Source organism: Rhinolophus sinicus, chromosome 17 (assembly GCF_057876585.1).
Source record: "Rhinolophus sinicus isolate RSI-liver-muscle chromosome 17, RSI-T2T, whole genome shotgun sequence".
NCBI classification, from domain to species: domain Eukaryota; kingdom Metazoa; phylum Chordata; class Mammalia; order Chiroptera; family Rhinolophidae; genus Rhinolophus; species Rhinolophus sinicus.
Genome location: NC_142517.1, coordinates 69,288,051 through 69,307,199, shown reverse-complemented (window position 1 = coordinate 69,307,199; position 19,149 = coordinate 69,288,051). Strand labels below are relative to the sequence as shown.

Genomic DNA, 19,149 nt, shown 5'->3' with positions numbered 1-19,149 from the left:
TATTTCTGGAATTTTCCATTTAATATTTTTAGACTCCAGTTGACCATGGGTAACTGAAACTTCGAAAAGGAAAACCATGAATAAGAGGGGACTACTGTGTATGTAATAATGACCATTAATACATAGAGGAGCTTTTAATATGTTTATACCACCTTTGCCCCATACAATTTTGCAATACTGAACTAGCTTACCTTTTGAAAGAGGAGAAATTTAATGTATTATATTATGACTGTGTAATATATCTGTCAGGGTCCCAACAGGAAAAAGCTGTCACACAAAGACTGAGGAGGACTTATTCACAAAGGGACATAAAGACAAGTGTGGGATAGAGGAGAATGAAAGGGGTAGCATGGTAATGGGGGCAGCAGCAGAAAAACTTTTACTATCCATCAGCTCAAAAGGACAGGGAGGAAGTGGTTACCAAAACATGGAAGTAGAACCACTCTGATAGGAGCTAAAGGTGACCTTTAGTTGACAGACACATCCAGCATGAGACAACCTCACAGGGAGGGCACGAGGCAGGTAACTACTCTGAGCTCACTCTCCTTCCTCTGTGCCTCTACTCTCCTGCTGGGGTTTCTCATTGTCCACATCTGTGAAGAGTGAGGAAATCCACTGATGTCCATTCAGTCAGCCTCCCTGAGCTTGCATGGTGCAGAGCAGAGAGAAGTGGCAAGTAGGGCTGATAGGGCAAATAGAAGATAGCCAGTATCTAGCTTAACTGAATACTTTCAATTTCTGTACCCGGGAGTCTTCCCCCAAGTGGATATAGATTTGCCAGAGTCAAAAGGAAAACTATTTAATTGTGACAATGATTGCATCCAAAGTCAATCCAAAGGTGGGAAGTTGAGTTAGTGGACAGTGGTTCAGGCAACACCGACCTCTCTGCCCATTTCATAAGCTGCCTTTGCCTTCTCAGATCACATGCTCCTTTCTCTGTGGCCCTCGGGCCATACATGAAAATACACATGACACAGGAAAGGCACCAGCAATGAGGCAGAGCATTTCATAAGTAGGACAGAAAACCATAGAAACTTCTTTGCCCAGATCACAACTATGCTACCAGAGCCCTGGAAAAGCACCACGAGAGCGGATGGATTATAAATTGTAAGTGGTCCACACAAGGAGACAGAGAGGACAGTCTGATTCCCTCTGGGAGGAACAGTAAACTTCTAAATGTTTGAGACAGGCAGAAAAATTCTGTGTTCTTTGTGATGAGCAAGCATTACTTCTACAATCAGAAAATAAAATTAAAGCCATCCATTTAGGGAGAAAAATAAAATGACCAGTAGTTTACCTGTTTGGCTGCCTTCTTACAAATCGTTTTTTTTCCTCTCTCTCTCTTTCTCATTTCTTCTCTGCTTCCCACTGATTCAGATGTGTCTGACACAGGTAATGTTCAGTCACCCTTGCAGGGTTCTCGATTGTTTTCTTAACAAAGCGACCCTCCTGGTTGTCCTGCCATCATTGCTCTTTGAACACCCCCTTCCAGATTGGGTAGGCTTGGTGGGAGGGGGAGCCAGAGAGAGGCTCAGAGGCAAAGATCACTCCAACCCAGCCTGCCTTGCCTCTTCTGGGCTATTGCACGTATATGCCCCTCCACTTTCTTCCCTCAGGATGTCACGTCTAGTGAAGGCTGGTTAAACTGACCCCAGGGGTAGCCTTGGAGAGGAGTAGCATTCACAACAGAACTGGGGTCCACCCTCGCTGAATGCTTGGTTTGCAAACCCCAGGCTTGTGTATGATGTCTACAGTGTGGACAGCTCCTAGAAAGACAGCGCCACCTGTGACGCTGCCTCTGTTCATATCACAATTATAACACGCACACTTGCTGTGTTTCATACCATCTTTTTGAAGGATTGCATTTTTTTAAAAATCTTTTCGGTCTTTTTCTCCCCATCTTAACTAAAGTCCTTTGATTATTGTTTCAGTACAGGTTTAGGCTATCTGAATGTGCCCTGTAGGCCTCAGTAAGCATTGGTTCAATTCTTATTGACTTATAACCACATTGAGAAATATAAATTAGCTAAGATTTTACAAGCTAAGATTTCCAATTCTCTAGTGTGAGGAGATGTTTTAAGGTGGGTTTGAGGGGCCCCAAACATCCCTGCTATAAAGGAAACACCACTGGAATAAACAAAGAGAAACTTAGCTGAAGGAGACCGTAGAAGCGTTGACCAACCACCCAAATTATTTGTTGTGAGTGCTGGTTACACGTTTCCATCTTGCTTGCCTGTCTGCAGTCTGACCTATGAATATGGCGCTCCCTCCATGAAAGCACAAGTGATATGGGTGCCATTTTTTAAAGGAAACATTTATTGCATACCAATTAAGTGCAAAGCCCCGTTTTTTATAAGGTGAAGACGACACCATTCTTGCCCCAAGATCTTGGGCCATACAGGAGTATTTCGTATTCTCTCTGACTAAGCCTTCTCACCATGTGATTGTGTCATCGGCAGATTTAGGGATTTTCCGGCGGGCAGCTATGGTGCTCTACACAGACTGCATCCATCAGTGCAGCCGGCCTCTCTATATGGTACGTGCGTACTCCTGTGTTCTCTGGCTTTGTCTCAGAGAGTAGGGGAACAGGAGGAAGGGCAGTCTCAGGGAAGTCACTCGGGCTCCCCAAATCCAAAGGGCCAGATGGCCCAGAGTGGCTGAGGTCCAGTCAGAAGAAATAAGCATGTTGCTTATTCTTCTTGTTCATAAAAAGCAATGGGATGGTTCCATTTTTATACATGAACTACTGCTAGTGTTTAAAGAAGAGAAATATATGTACAAAACTACTAAACAGTGATCATTGCCATAGGGGAGGATCAAGACAGGGTATCCCTGTAAATAACCATCCAAAGAGGTATGATTATTTCACTTGTGAAAGTGAAAGGGGGCACTATTAATAATTGCACCAGGAAGGCAGACATAATCCAGGACTGTCCCAAGGTCACTCCAATCACTTTCATTAGGAACTTACACTTTCTACATTGTTCATTTGTTTAATTTTTGTACATTGTTTGAGTTTTACAATGAGCAAGGATATTTTTTTCTACAACTGCGGTTATTGCTTAATGGTTGAAAAACAACTTTTAAAAGTTCTCCATTATAGTTTTCAGTATATTATCCATTTCTGCACTGAGCAGAGGAATCAGGGCCCTGGTCATGGTCATATCTTAGCTTGCTGGCTAATGACCGTGGGAAAACTACACGCCGATCTTTACACAGAGCTGTGGTCGGAACTATTGAGGCTATTTGGGCCTGACACACAGGAATTCACTAAGTACCTGCTAATAGTTTATAATCAGAAGGGTTTTTACATAAAGGAATATGGGAATCTTTTAACCCACTAGAGCTGAGGCAGGACCTATAGGTGCTAAAAATTGAGAGACCTGAGGCTGGAGGGTTTTCTGATGTTTTCTTTCCTCCTTTCCAGGACAGAATGGTGTTGCTCATTGTGGGGAATCTGGTTAACTGGTCCTTGTAAGTAATCTTAGGAAAACACATTTTTCTCTTTATCAATGTCTGCTACCCTGTAGTTTAGCTTTTCTTGGCTGTCATTCGTATAAAGAAATCTGAAATCTAGGAGAACATAGGATTGTGCCTGCCCTAGAGACATGAAAGAAAGGCATTTTTTCTCCTGCAAAGAATGCTTTGTGCCAATGGTGGCCTCTATTAAACCATTGAGTTCAGTGCATTAATGCATTGAGTTCATTGCTCAACAAGACAAATATCAAATGTGTTATGTCTATGTGGATAGATTAGATAGGTAGATGGATGAATGACTGGATAGTTAGGTAGGTAGGTATGTAGATAGATAGATAGATAGATAGATAGATAGATAGATAGATAGATAGATAGACATAGGTTGATAGATAGATGATAGATAGATAGATATATAATTATGCCAGTAATTACAAAAATGCAACATAGTTTTAATTTTCTTTTTTTAGAACTTTCCATAAAGACTACCCAGCAGGCATTTCTCTTAGTGTTTGTGTGTGTGTGTGTGTGTGTGTGTGTCTTTCCTATTTATTTCTTCCCCTCTAGGTCTAATTCTAATTCTTCCTTCTCCACCTATGTTGTTCATCTTCCTCTTTTTTTCCCTCATTATCACCTTGGCCTTTTTTCCTCAAATGGCCTCAAAATAGAATAGTCCAACAGATGTATATTTTTGCTAGCTGTAATTATTTTATGCAACCTATTCTCAACTTAAAAATATGAATGAGTGAGGTTTTTTTAATTGAATCCCTCAAAAATAAGTAAGGTTAGCTGATTTTATTAGCTGTTCTTAGCTGATGCGCTCATCAGGGTCAGTGACCTTTGACAGAAAGATGATTCTGTATTCTTGCTGCCCTTTAAGACATAAAAGGAATGAAGAAGGAGGATACCTTCAAAGTAAGCCAGAATCTAGTCATGAGAATTTGAATCTTATTTGGGTGCATATGCTTCTGGAAGAAACTCCCCATAATGTTGTCACCCCAGGGATTACCTTCGGGTAAGATCTATACCTGTGAAGGACCCCTTCTTTATGCGGAGACAAGTCAAGATGGGCGATTTGGGACAGTGGTCACTGCAGTGCTCTTCTGGACCACCCTTTTAGGGCAAACCCCACAGTCTTGGTGACTCTGTAAGACATGGTAATAAGCTTCAGTATTAATTGAAAAACCATAGACAGCTAATCAAAATTTGATCATGTGAGTCAAACCAACTATTGAGATATTTCTACTTCTACTAATGTAGTCTAATGAGTTAATCTTAAATGAAAAAAAAGCATAATATATCTGAAGGTATTCATTTATTCATTGCAGTGTTCTTTATAATAGATCTGATTAGGGCACAGGGAAAACTATTTCAACCAGAGAGCAGAGATGATTCTTTATGGTACATCCACTTACGGGAACCTTACAATCACTAAAAATGAATGTTCTGAAGGAGATGTAATAAATTTAAAGTTACTTATAATATAGTAAAGTGTTTTTCTACAAAATCCCCCTCCTTGCCAAGATGGGAGGGGGAAAGAGAGAAAGCCACAAATGTTACAAATCCCTGTTCATGGCTGCAAAATAATTCCTCCCCATGTGTTCAGCGCCCTCTTTGGACTCATCTACCGACCCAGGGACTTTGCTTCCTACATGCTGGGCATCTTCATCTGTAACCTGCTGCTCTACCTAGCCTTCTACATCATCATGAAGGTAAGCATGGCCCTGGGAGCCTCAGCGCCTCGCCCTCTGCAGGCCAGGTGGTGCAGGCGGTGCAGGAAGCCTCTGCTTCTCACCCACAGCTTCGTAGCTCCGAGAAGGTCCTCCCCATCCCGCTCTTCTGCATCGTTGCCACCGCTGTGGTGTGGGCTGCTGCCCTGTATTTCTTCTTCCAGAATCTCAGCAGCTGGGAGGTAAGAGGACAGTTTTCTTTTCCAAGAAGATGTACTCTCTCCATCTTGTCTTTTGACTGCCCTGCCTTCCTGTCTTTATGTGCTTGTTGCTGTTTACCTTTTTTATATTCTCTAAAATGAAAGATTTCTCTAAAAATTTTAATACCCACCTGTAAATGCAAAAAGAACAGCGTGCTGTCGTCATTATCAGGGTAGCACTCATAAATGTATAAGCCCTATGGACTGCAAATTTGATCTTCACTATGTGTTGTGTTATGATCCTGTTCCCAACTGATGTTTAATGTGTGCAAAAACCTTGATTAATGTATCTTTTCCACCTTTCTTATAATTGCCATCCATAAACAAATATCCAGGTGCAGGTGTTTATAAATCCATTTCCTAGATGGAAAGCTGAGGCCTAAGAAATTAGTGATATAGCTGAAGCACAGACTAGGGAGGCCTCTGCTCTCCATCTCTACAATCACCACAATCAATTTTAGAACATTTTTGTCACCTTTAAAGAAACTCCCCATTTCTCCCTAACCCCTTAGCGCTGGCAACCACTAATCTATCTTTTGTTTTGATAGATCTGTCTGTTCTGGACCTTCCATATACAGGAAGTCATATACTATGTGGCCTTTGAGTCTGGCTTCCTTCACTTAGCATAATGTTTCCTAGATTCATCTATGTTTTGCATGTATCAGTACTTCATGTCATTTTTTTGCTGAATAATACACGGATGTTTGGGTTGTTTCCACTTTGGGGCTCTTATGAATGATGCAGTTGTGAACATTTGTGTACAAGTTGTGTGACTATATGTTTTCTTGGAAAGCTAACTTTTTGAGACAGGCATCTAGTAGCATTTTTGTAGCTTTCTGGATGCTTAGCCCTCTAAACATTTGAACTGTGGGAATGTTTGCCCACTTCCTGCCTCACCTCCCTCCAGGGAACCCCAGCTGAATCCCGGGAGAAGAACCGGGAGTGTATCCTGCTGGATTTCTTTGATGACCATGACATCTGGCACTTCTTGTCTGCCACTGCCCTGTTTTTCTCATTCTTGGTGAGTTTATAATACCTTTTTGTTAATTTCTTCTCTTTACATCTTGTATTCTTTTTTTCTCTTTTCTTCTTCCTTATACTCTCTTTTGTATTCCTCTCTAATTTCCCTTTCCTATTCTTTATTGCAATTCAATGTACAGATTGTCTCTTTCTTTTTACATTGTATCCTTTGGTTAGATCTTTATTTTCATCTTCCTTTACTCTTCAATATTTTAGGACACAGAGTGACATACTGATTTTCCTTAAGCTGAACAACATTTGGACTGAATTGGTTGTTAGAACTCACGTGCCCAGAATCCACTAGTGGCATCCACTAAAATTTCAATAACATTAGGTTATTCCTTCTTCTGCTATACTCACATTCCTCCTCTTCTTCCATTCTTACAAATAGTTTATTTTATTTTTTTATAATTTAATCTATTGTCTTACAAACAATTTACAAATTCCTAGAGTGGCTCAGGATAGCATCCAGGCCTCTGTTGCCTTCTAACGAGTAAATACCAAATCTCTCCTTTTTTAACCCAATTTCCCAGAAGCAAGGTGTATTATAACAGCCTTGGATGACACCGCCTCATGTCCTTTCATCTTAATTTCAACTTTTCCAAATTGAAAGTGCTTGGTACCTCTATCTGTTCAGTTGACAAATGACATGACTAGGTCTCCAGGGCTCCCAATACTGACCCCAACACTGCCCCCATCTCTGTTGCCTTATAACTACAAGAATGGAGCAGGGCTACCGCCTGGTGGACATTTTGGGAAGTTTAATCTGTAAATATTCCTTCAGGTTTTACTTGTTATGGTCACTTTCATTAGAGAGAAAACGAAAGTGGAGCAAAGGGTTCCATGTAGAGAGAGTGGTGGTAGAGGGACCTGAAAATGGAGGAGGAAGATAGCAACACTCTGTGCAACAAGACTTCATTTCCTTAGATCTTGACCTAAATGTTCCCTTCTAAGGAATGACTTCCCCAACTATCCTATCAACATTTTTTTTACCTCCCTCCACCTCATACTTCCTATGTTTCCTCCATAATTTAGTTTTTATTTTTAGTTCATATTACCATCTAACATACTATATACTTAGCACATATTTCTATCTAACATACTTTATTTTATTCATGTATTTGCTTCATGTCTGAAGCCCTATTTCAAATGTAAACTCCAGGAGAATAGGGATTTTGGTCTTTCATTCCAAGCTATATCTCCAGTACCTAGTATAGCATCCAATAGACTCTTGATAAATATTTGAATTAATTAATAAATGAACTACATGATTTAGTAAGTGCCATGGCATTGCAAAAAGCTGCAGAAGACATGAAAACAAGTAAGGGCACTTGTGGTTGCAGTTTTCATGAGCCTTAGCGAGACAGTGGGGACTTACTGTGGCCGTCACTGTGCATTCCTTTCATTTCTCTGCCCGTCTCCTTTCAGGTTTTGTTAACTCTGGATGATGACCTGGATGTGGTTCGGAGGGACCAGATCCCTGTCTTCTGAACCTCCAGCATTAGGAGGGAGGAAAGGGAGCGACCAAGCTTGGTGCTGTTTCATGAAAAAATACAGGGACTGCAGCAAAGTAACCACTGCCAAATGCTCCACTTACCTTCCGTGGAGTCAACTCTTCATACATTCGTACAGGCAGGAGCAAGGGGAGATTCACACCTGCAAGAAGGGAGGCAAAGGGAAGTCATGGCTGTGGACAGAGGCAAGCCCTGAAGAGTCGAGAAACACCCATCCCCTTGTGTTGCAACTCTGGGCTAGACACGGACAAACTGCATCAAAGTCAACTTGCTACCTTGGGACCTCTCCCACCCTCAGCTGGAACTTGCCAGCAATGGTGGAATGATGTTTCACTCTTCCCTCCAGCTGCCTCTGTGCCCAGAAAGACCAGAAGCTCAGATTTCCCACCCAGAAACATTAGGTGGGCCCCTTTGCACCTCTGCAACATACGCTGCTCTAGATATCCCAGAGCACCAGCGCACTTCTCCGGGGCCCTGGGATGACGTGGTTCCTCAGAGCCCGGTAGAGGGGTAGACCCGATGCCCTGCCCAACTGGGATAGATGTTTTATCAGCACCAGCTAGTCAAATCCTTGGAAAGAAGGCTGTATGTTTTCCCAGGTTCCTGACCGCCTTAGAAAGACTCTGGATTGGGCCTTGTCACACACTCCTCCTAACAGGTAACTCTCCGGGACCAAGGCGTGGGTGCTTCCCTATTCCTTAGTGTCTTCATCTCACTGCTGTGTGTTGACCCCATAACTCAGGCTCTACCTTCTTGAGAAGGCCCTGTTACTCCACAGACCAGCTCCAAGGTGGAAGAGGAAATGGGAGAACTTTTCTAGCAGCAGAAGGAGCAAGACAAATGACTGACAGTACTAAGACAGTGGTAACATCAGCATCAAGCAAGCAGGCCTTACCCTACGGACTCGGACCCCTGGAGCAAATTCAGCAAAAACAAAAGTCCTTCCTCAGGCCTCTAATTCACACAACTCAATTCTGTGTCCACCTCACTTTTGGAGAAGAAATAAGTGTTTCACCAGGGGCACTGCCCTAGGGGACCTCTACCACCAACCCAGCCCCTTATCTGTCACTGTATGCACATCAGGGCCTCCAGACTTTCTCCCTGAAGTTCTCTGGAAGTAACCCTCAGGGTGAACACATTTTACTCTCTCTAGTTAAAAAAGCACAGCTGATTTAGCATTGTCTTGGTTGCACCTGATTCTCATTGTCTCCCCAGTAAGGTGTTGAAAGCTCAGCATCTCACTTCCCTCTCACGCTGGCTGGCAGCTCTGCCCCTGAGAGTCCCGTTTTGACCAGGCTTCCTTGTTACCTGGAGTGTGATGTAATGAGAAATATGCATATATATGTACACACATAGACACATCTGTGAAACTGAAGTCACCTTTCCCCTCTGCTTTCCTGATCATTCATTAGAGAAATGGATCAGCTGTTCCTTTTTTTTTTAATATAACTATTATCTTTTCTCTAAAATATATGTGCATAATGTTCAAAAACACATTTTGGAAGTTTGAATAACAAATTTTCCCTGATTTTAAAAGCACAAAGGTGCTCTTAATGAAATATTTTGTGATTTTGTTTTTCTAAAGTGCTCCCAAATTTGTAATTGGACTTTATTCCTCACAAATTGTTTGCTTTCATGGGCCATAGGAACACCACCTATTAGGTGGTTGTGTTAGTCTAACATTTGACACAGATTTCGAATCTGTTTAACTATGGCTGATTTGACCTAATTATTTTATTTTAGTGCACTAATGGTTTCAAATCCAAAAAGAGATCCACTAAAGAATGTGAACAAAGTCTGTTTAGTAGCCCTGTGGCCTGGAGTGAATAAATTGTACGACGCATTATCTGTTCTGTACCTTGTTTGAGAGATATGTCTATGAAAACGGGGAGGAGCCCTGTAGCAACGGGTGGATTGTGCTGTTGTATTCTTGACTGATTTCTGACATCTGTCTTATGCTATAAGCTCACATGTTGTGGTTAGTTTTGTTCTCTGCAGTGGGACTAAAAATCCAGGCCAAGCCTGCTCTTATAAATATCAATTCTAAACGTACATGTTGCTCACTGTTTCTGCTGATCTCGTGGTTGGAGGACTCAAGAAAATGGTTCGACTGCATCTGTAGGAGTTGTTTCTGATAGGAATGTGGGGTGGAGCGGGGCAGCCAGAGTGTTTCATAACTGAACAGACCCTTGTCCCTGTGTAGGACGATGCCTGTATGACTTTCGCCTGCATTCGTGGAGTTCACTCTTTAAAAGAGAAAGGAAGGTAATTCTGGAAGTCGAGTTCAGCAGGAGGGTAACTGGAAAAAAACAGCCACTGTGAAAGGCTCTTGGCAGAGCAGGCACAGAGGTAATAAGAGCAGTTCTACTGGAGCGGGACAGAGATGTGGCAGCCAAAGGAGCAAAACAGCGCACATAAAAAAGAGACCTCTTCACACTTCTGACGAATGGGGAGGCAGCCCCACCTGTTGATGCTGGATGGTTGAGGGATTAGCCCAGTTTTATTTTAGCAGCAGAAGCCAGTGGAAAAGCGAAGTCTATCTGGGGAAGGGACTTTCCATGACTGAGGAGATCACCAAGACAGCTCCTGGAGCACAGAAAGTGGCAGCTGCTTCCTTTGTAGCTCTAAATAGTCATCAGAATGTTCTGTGGGGCTACAGAATGTGACAGTAAACGAAATGTTTCTCATTCTGGGAGACAGTCTCTGTATGTAAAACTTGGGGGAAAGGAAGAAACAAAAATAAACATTCTTCATAAAAGGAACAGTAAAGTGGAAGAAGGATTCTTGAGTCAGACTTTAGTTTAAATATGCTCGCTGTGTGACCTTGGGCAAGTTGCTGGAACTCTCTGATCCTCACCTACACCCTTTTCATCACAGTACGTGAAGGGTGACAAAGGTGGAGGTGTGCAGAGCACCAGGAACGGTGCTGGCACAGAGAAGATCCTCACCCCACACCCCTTGAACCCCACAGGGAGGCAGGGCAGGAGCAGATCTCTCCACTGGGCTGGCATCTCCCTCCTCAGTGGCTCTCCACTAAAACCAGCTGTTTTATTTCCTGTCCTCAGTTCCAGGAGGCCCTGAAGGGGTTGGGAGGTTGTCTCACCTTCAGAGATACTGCCCAGAGCTATCAAACCACCCTCTTTGCCCCTTATTGCTGCATTTCACTTCCTCTGGTCCCTAATACTCTTATTCCACCTCAGAGGAAAAAGTGCTATCACAGCGAGGGCCAAGTGGAAAGTCCGGCTACGGATAACGTCCCACCTCATTATTGCCTTCCCTGCCCTGGGATCTCAAAGAAAACCTAGATGTTCTCCTCCTTTGAATAGCTATCACTTCCGGGTTCAGGGAGTGCCATGTGCAAGTGTTCCCCCCACCCTCCCAGCCTTTATCACCAAATGTTGCGTAGGGAAAGGCTGGGTGTTCAGCCTGTATGAAAAAGGGCTTCAGCCTGCGGTGACAAAACATGTCGCATCCCGTGCGATGAGAGTTGTGGGGAGCGAGGAGGGCGGCACAAGGTTAAGAAACACAGTAGCCAAGAATAGAGTGCAGGCGGGGCCAAGAGACTTCAGCCTCAAGGACTGAGCCCCAAATCTGGCCAACGCATAAGTCTTATTAGTTAAGTGAGGAAGTAAAGGAGATAAAGCTTGTCAATCTCAAGATCCGTGAATCCTATACATCATAATAGGAAACTGATTCAAGCCAATCGCCCTTGCCTGCAGGCAGCAGAACTCTAAGTCCCGGGATAAGTACTTCCCCGAGGGACAAAACTTTATGCATATGAATAGATGGAGAGCACGTCATTGAATCCCTTCCCCTGCAGGTTGTGGGAAGGAATGCAGCCACAGAGGCAGCGTCTCTCCCTAGCGGGGAACGTGGGGGGCTGTGCCCATCTCTATGAACCCCATGGGTTCTCCTGTTGGTCCCCACGTGGCTGTGCCTGGCTTGGGTTGTTCCCTCCTTGGGAAATATTACCCACTGGCTGTCCAGCCATATTTTGGGGCCAAACAGGGAGACAGAAGGTGTAAGCACAAAGGTGAAACAAAGTCCCTGAAAGGATCCCTCTCACGGACTCTCCTTCCTTTAGGGGCAGGTATGAGGAGACAGACAGGTAGGCTGCTGCGTGGCAACAAAAACAGGTCCCAGAAAGAGGACGCATGGGAGGGTCACTCAGGTTTTGAAATGACTCTAATGTCCCCTCGTGAAACTAAGGGAAAGCATTATTAGTAAGATACCGTTTGCCTCTGCCTGAAGCAATGTAAGGCCGCTTACCCCAATTCTGCCCAGTTGAAAGTAATTCTTTTGTTTTTAATGTTGCTTGGTTGAGATAAGATAGACTTGTGTGGCTGAGTTTTAATACTAACTCCTCCCTCTTAAGGTAGCACTGCCAGCAAGGTTAAGTGCCTGCGAAATCTTAGGCCTTAACAAACACGAATTCAAATAAGCTTGGCAAGAGTCACAGATCAGCCCTCACCACTGAGTTTCTAAAAGACCATAGTAATAGAGCTTTCCCTTGGACGGGACTGCTCTGCAAAGAGCCTCTTACTCTGTGAGCTCCGGAGAAGCCGGTGGGGGGACTGGAGGTCATTGCCTCCTTTTCCTGAAGTGTGGTGTTGCTATTCTTATTTAAATACAAAGAAGACTAAGTGGTTCCTATCAGCCACAGAGCATTACCCTTTGCTCCCTCAAATCTGAGGGAACTGGAGCTCTGCCTTCTCCCGAAATATTTGTAGATTAGGAGATTTCATCATTTTCCCAGAACTCGAAATTTAAAAAAATTCCTTGGCTCTCCCCTACATTCTTTTTACCGCTTTGAATCGTCTGTCATCTAAGATTTATCCATTTCACTGGAGACGAACCATTGCTCATCACCATATTTTAACACAGAATAACCTTGAAGTCATATCACATTTCAGTTGAGTGCTAAATAAAGTCTGGGTGGCCCAGCATTATAGCTATGATTTAGAAAACAAGAGGTTTAAACAGTGAAAGATTTTGAAGTGAAGACAGCAGGAATCTGACAAACCATCCCACGTGGCTCTCTCCTGGGCCCCAATTTCCTCTAAATCTTGACATTCTTCATGAATTAGGACTGTAAATCCTTTACAAGGAAGATGATTCAAAATAGTCCAAAAGCTCTTTATTTTAGAATGCTATAATATTGCCATCAGAGAAACAAAACTTGATTTGCATTTTATGATTTTATTACGTTGCTTCTATGAGCATTTTACAAAGCTCAATACAGGTTCTAGACAGGCCCCTTCAAATTCAGGCTTGAGATTTACTCAGCTGCTCCCTTAACGTGGGACACCTTGAAAAGTAACCTGCTTTTTAGGGGGCCTATCTCCCCTTTATCCTCTCCTTCCTCACCACTTCTCTATTCAATACATAGAATCAAAAATACTGCTTGAGTCAACAGTCAATCAAGAAATATTTGGGCAAACGCCGTACAGAGCTGGGTACTGCAATGGGCAAAACATACACAGTTTCTTCCATCCCAGGGTCCATGGTCCAAGAGGGAAGATGTCCATGAAACAAACAGGTATAATTTGTTAATTATTAGTGGGCAAAGAGCTTCGAGAAAAGAATGGCCTCAAAGAAGCCAAAACAGCCCCATCTCCCCGAAACACTCCCCACCATGAAGGCGCTGTTATCTCCATGTCCCATGTGGAGAAACTGAAACTTAGAGAAGTCATCATTCACTAGATGAAGCAAATGGTGCAGAAACCTAGATCAGTAGTCAGAAATGAGTAGTTTAGGTAACAAAACCAGAGTAAGGAAAGGCAGATTATGGTACAGAGATGATTCAACTTTTATTTGTGCATGTATCTATACATGCAAAAAACACAGCCTAGACTTATATAACTATTGAACGTATTAACAAAAATAGAAGTTTTTTCCAAAATTCAGAAGACATGCCTGCTTTAAAAACCCAAGTAACAATGAACCTACAGTGCTTTAGGAAAGACAACCAATAAAACAATAGCTTTGGATCATGTTTGGCTCTTTAAACTGGAAAAGCTGGATTCATATGAGGACCATTGCTTCAGTTTCTAAGCGTGTAAAGTTAAGAACCAAAGTCCTTTTCATAAACTCGGTGATTGCATTTGGCAAAGGGCTACAGACCCAAAGATTTATTTTAAATTAAAATATATGTTACATAAAGTATCAAGTTTCCACTGGGAGCCTGCTGGTTCAGAAACAAAATTAACAATGGAGAAAAAGCATAGGAATGCAGTAGGGTTTTTTTTTATTTCCTAGAAAACATTTAGAGACAAAAGAATTGTCAAGAGTCAAAAAGTTATCCACAGCTGCCTCTGAAGTAATCCATGCTGGCCCCGTAGATCAGGTAGAATCTATGACACCCATGGATGGCTGAAACATCTTTGTTTTGGGGGCCTGGGCCCAGCACACCCCTCCTATAAAGGAGTGGTTTTATCCACTAAAATGAGGCAGAAAAACTAGCCTGCAATGAACTGGGAAATCATAATTCTTCATTTGGGGTGCAATGATAATGGTGATAAGTGTTTCTAAGTTTATCCAGAAGTAAGACAAAAAAAGCAGTGACTTGGTTTGAAACACTGACATTCTAACCAATTTTCTTCTATACTAAGCTGTCTCTTAGGCTTAAAAAAAAAAGTTTAATGTGAATTTGCACATTTGCCACTCAGCAGCATTTTAAAAAATGGGTTTTAACCTAATTGAATCATGAATTCCCAGAAAACTTCCCTGAGGCAGTAAATGCTTCACCGCTACAATTTGGTTTCAGCCTCTTCCCAAACCACAGATCTGAATGTGATTAAATCATGTAAGAAAACACCAAAACCCCACCTGCACAGCACAAACATAGTTAAAAGCTAGATTTTCCTATCTTCCCCAAAATTTGTAGCTTATTTTGTCCTGTGAAAAATTAAGTAACACATTGACACAAGTTAACCAACCTACCTGACTTCTGAACTTATGTAGGCAGCAACTTAGCGTTTGTCTCCTTAATTTCTCACAGGAAGAGGAATGAGACAAGGGAGACTATAGACCAACAAACTGTATTCTAGCAGAGCATTTTAGTCTCATGTGCAGGGGAGATAGAAATGAGGAAGGTCATGGAAAAGAATTGATTGTCACTTGACATTTAAATACTCCTTTGCAACGGTGTGAAAACACTTTCAAATATAAACCTCATTGGTCCTTCACAACAACCTTGTGAGGGAGACAGGAAAAATAATGTACCAACAAATAAACTAAGATGAAAGAAGTTATGCTACTTGCCCAAAGTCAGACAGCCAGGTAATGGCAGCCTGATACAAAACAGCACCTTGGCTCTTTCTGTTTCCGAAGAATGACAGTAAAATAACTTTTAGTTTGGGCTGACTCGAAAAATGTATCAAGAGAAAAGCAACATCAGTTCAGACTTCCATAGATAGTTTTTTCTTAACCTTTTTATTTGGGTATATTCAATATTGTACAAAACATGCACTAATCTTAAATTTCTATAGATTGGTCAATTTTTATACATATATGTGTATGTGTGTGTACACACACAGCCATATACCAACGTAACCACCACCCACATTAAGATGCAAAACGTTTCCAGCATCCTCATGCCAGTTCCAAGTTAATCCTTGCCTCAGAGATAACCACTATTCTGACATTTCTCCTCATAGATGAATTTTGCCTATTCTTGAACTTTATGTTAATGGAATTATGCAGTATGTACTCATTTTATCTGGCATCTTTCACTCAATATAATGTCTGTGAGATTCATCTGTGTGTATCAGTAGCTTCATTCTGTGAATATATGGAGGTCTGACAATTAAGTTAGAGAACTTGTTGCAATGATGTTGCTAACCTTTTTTTGACATGAGAGGGATTGTTCATTATGAATTCGTACCAACTGGACAAACAGTTAACCAAGTTTACTATTTGAAAAGTCTGCATGAAAAAGTGAGATGACCTGAACTTTTCGCCAACAATTCATGGCTCTTGCATCACAACAATGCACCAGCTCACACAGCACTGTCTGTGAGGGAGTTTTTAGCCAGTAAACAAATAACTGTATTGGAACACCCTCCCTACTCACCTGATCTGGCCCCCAATATCTTCTTTCTTTACCCGAAGATAAAGGAAATGTTGAAAGGAAGACATTTTGATGACATTCAGGACATCAAGGGTAATACGATGACAGCTCTGATGCCCATTCCAGAAAAAGAGTCCAAAATCGCTTTGAAGGGTAGACTAGGTGCTGGTGTCAGTGCATAGCTTTACCAAGGGGAGTACTTCAAAGGTGACCATAGTGATATTGAGCAATGAGGTGTGTAGCACTTTTTCTAGGATGAGTTTGCGAACTTAATTGTCCGACCTCGTATGACATTTCATTTATCCATTCTCCTACTGCTTGGGTGTAAGGGTTGTTTCTAGTTTGGGGCTACGGTAAAGAAAGTGTCTATGAACATTCTTGTACATGTATTTTGGTGAACTTACACAAACATTTTTTCCAGGTACATACACAGTGCACTATGGAATTGCTCAGTTACAGGGCAGATAAGTCTTCAATTTTAAAGGAAAATGCCAACAATCTTCCAAAGTGGTTGAAGCAATTTATGCTCCCATATCACCAGTGAGAGTTCCTGTTATTCCACATCTTTGTCAACACTTGGCATTTGTCAGTTCTTTCAATTTTAGCCTTTTTGGGTGAGAGTGTAATGACTCTGATTGCATTTTATTCTGCATTTCTCTGACGACTACTGATGCTGAGCACCTTTGCATAGACTGCTTGGCCATTTATGTGAATAATTTATTCAAGTTTTTAAAACCAGCTTATGAGTATTTTTTTTTATTTTTGAGATGTATAATCTTTGCCAGTCTGTGACTTGGTGAAGAGAAATTCTTAATTTTAATAAAGTCTAATCTAACAATTTTTTTCTTTTCTGGTTGTGGTCAGATGACATTTCTTATGTTTTTGGGTTTTTTTCCTAGAACACTAGTTCAAATTTTTTGGTCTCGGGAACCATTTACACTCCTAAAAATTACTGAGACTCCCAAAGATTTTTTTGTCTATGTAAATTTTATCTATTAATATTTCCCATGTTAGCAATAAAAATGGAAAATTTAAAAATATTTAATAATTCATTTAAAGATAGCAATAAGCTCATTACATAACACAAATAACATATTTTGTAAAATTTAAATGGATTTTATTTTCCAAAACAAACAGAAATTGTGAGAGGAGTGGCAGTGTTTTACATTTTTGTAAATCTATGCAACATCTGGCTTAATAAGAAGACAGCTGGATTCTGATGTCAGTTTCTGCCTTCGCTCTGCTGCAGTATGTATTTTACTTGAAGTACATGAAGAAAATCTAGCCTTACAGAAATATATAGTTGGAAAAGGGAGTAGCCTTTCTAGATAATGGTAACTGTTCCTCTTTGATACTATACCAAAACTCAACACATGGTACTTTCCAAGTCAAGTTGCAATGTGAAATTTGAAACCCTATCAGTGAACTTTTTATATTTTGTAAATTTAAAATCCACTGGTCTAGCTTATGTTCGATGGGTTTTAGTATTTCTTAAAATGATTATTCCAATTCAGCTTTTTGTTCTTGTTGTTGCAGTGGGATTGATGACATGCCCCTAGCTATTAATATTATATCCTACCTAAAAGTGAAAACTGCTTGGATAGCTTTGAAAAGAGATATAAGTTATTAAACTCAATTTCCCTCAAACATCTAACTAAACTGGAAACCCAACAAAACTTTAAAGTACATAGCTGTTATAATTTGCACATTCATTTTAGGGAAATCAAATTTATGCATAATGGTTGTATTTTTTATAGGTTGTATACCCTTTACGGCAAATTAAGGCTCTCTGTGTCATCAAAATACATGGTACAGCTATGACTTCTGTATGAGAAGCAGTGTACAATTGTGGAAAGAACACTCAACACTTGATAGAATATTGAGTTTTAACCTAACTCCCAAGAAGCTGAGACAAGGAAAATATTGTGAGCATTAATTTCCTACAGCACACGTGAGAGTAAATGATCCCTAAGGCCTTCATTTTACCAGTTTTAATATTAGGATATATTTTATATATTCATAAGACAAAAACTTCAGGTGTAAATGAGGTAAACACCTGAATCTCTGTCTGCTATCCAATTTGATAGAAATACCAGTGTTTTTGAAGAACACTCCTTGATACCATCCCCCTCCCTCTTAAGAAGTGTCCATTCCTAGAGAACATTATGTTAAGTGAAATAAGTCAGAGAGACAAATACCATATGATCTCACTTATATGTGGAATCTAAAGAATAGAATAAATGAACAGGTTAATCAGACAGTCTCAGAGATACAGAGGAAAAACTGAGGATTGCTAGATGGGAGGGGGGTGAGGATGAGGGAGAAGGTGAGGGGATTAGAAAGCACAATCAGTAACCACAAGACTGCCACGGGGATACGAAGGACAGTTTGGGGAATGTAATCAATAATGTCGTAAAGATTTGGTAGGGTATCCAACCGACATTTGTACTTACTAGGGAGACCACTTCATGGACGGTGTAGATGCCTGACCACTGTGATGTACACCTGAAGCTGAAGCTGAATACTGAATGTCAGCTATAATTATATATATATGGTCACAAGAAGCGGAGTACAGCACAAGGAATAGAGATAGTGGAATGTAACAGCTGGATGCGATGTCAGAGGGGTAGTAGATTGGGGGAGGGGGGTTATGACTGGGTGAGGGATATAAATGTCTATTACATTGTTTTGTACACTTAAAACTAATAATTAAAAGAAAAAGTGTCCATTATCCTGAACTTCAGGGTTAGCTTTACCTTAATTGATAATGTTCACCACATCTGTAGGCTATCCCTAAACAATGAATTGCTTGATTTATAGGCATTTAAGCTTTATGTAGCTTTATCCTGCACAAGTTCTTCTGCAACATGTTTTCACCCCTCAAGCTTCATGCTTGTGCGATGTGACCAAGTTGACGTGGCTGTAATGAAAGTGTAACTCTTGTCCCAAAGTTCTGTGCTTCAGTTTATGCAAGGAGGTGTAAACTAAATCATTTCTCAATACTCTTCCAGATCTGAAATTCTAATTTTACTTTTTACAATAAGCATAGAGGTGTAGTTTGTTCTAACAATATAGCAGTGATCGTAACTATGATTTGAGGTTGATTCTTTGACCAAGAACACAATCGTCAGAGGAAATGT

General features: G+C 41.1%; 1 protein-coding gene across 2 annotated transcripts in view; it reads left to right on the top strand.

The window, feature by feature from the left end:
- SIDT1 (SID1 transmembrane family member 1) overlaps window positions 1-9,990 on the top strand; it is an 88,609-nt gene extending 78,619 nt beyond the window's left edge. Inside the window, exons 20-26 of one of the 2 annotated variants that reach the window (XM_019734845.3) lie at window positions 1,378-1,392; window positions 2,460-2,536; window positions 3,428-3,474; window positions 5,081-5,186; window positions 5,276-5,386; window positions 6,312-6,425; window positions 7,853-9,990. In XM_019734845.3, the coding sequence (XP_019590404.3) occupies window positions 1,378-1,392; window positions 2,460-2,536; window positions 3,428-3,474; window positions 5,081-5,186; window positions 5,276-5,386; window positions 6,312-6,425; window positions 7,853-7,915 (533 nt within the window). In that variant the 3' untranslated portion in view covers window positions 7,916-9,990. The remainder of the gene's footprint in view (window positions 1-1,377; window positions 1,393-2,459; window positions 2,537-3,427; window positions 3,475-5,080; window positions 5,187-5,275; window positions 5,387-6,311; window positions 6,426-7,852) is intronic. The other variant, XM_019734846.3, reaches the window with a different exon arrangement.
- The last annotated feature ends 9,159 nt before the right edge of the window (window positions 9,991-19,149 follow it).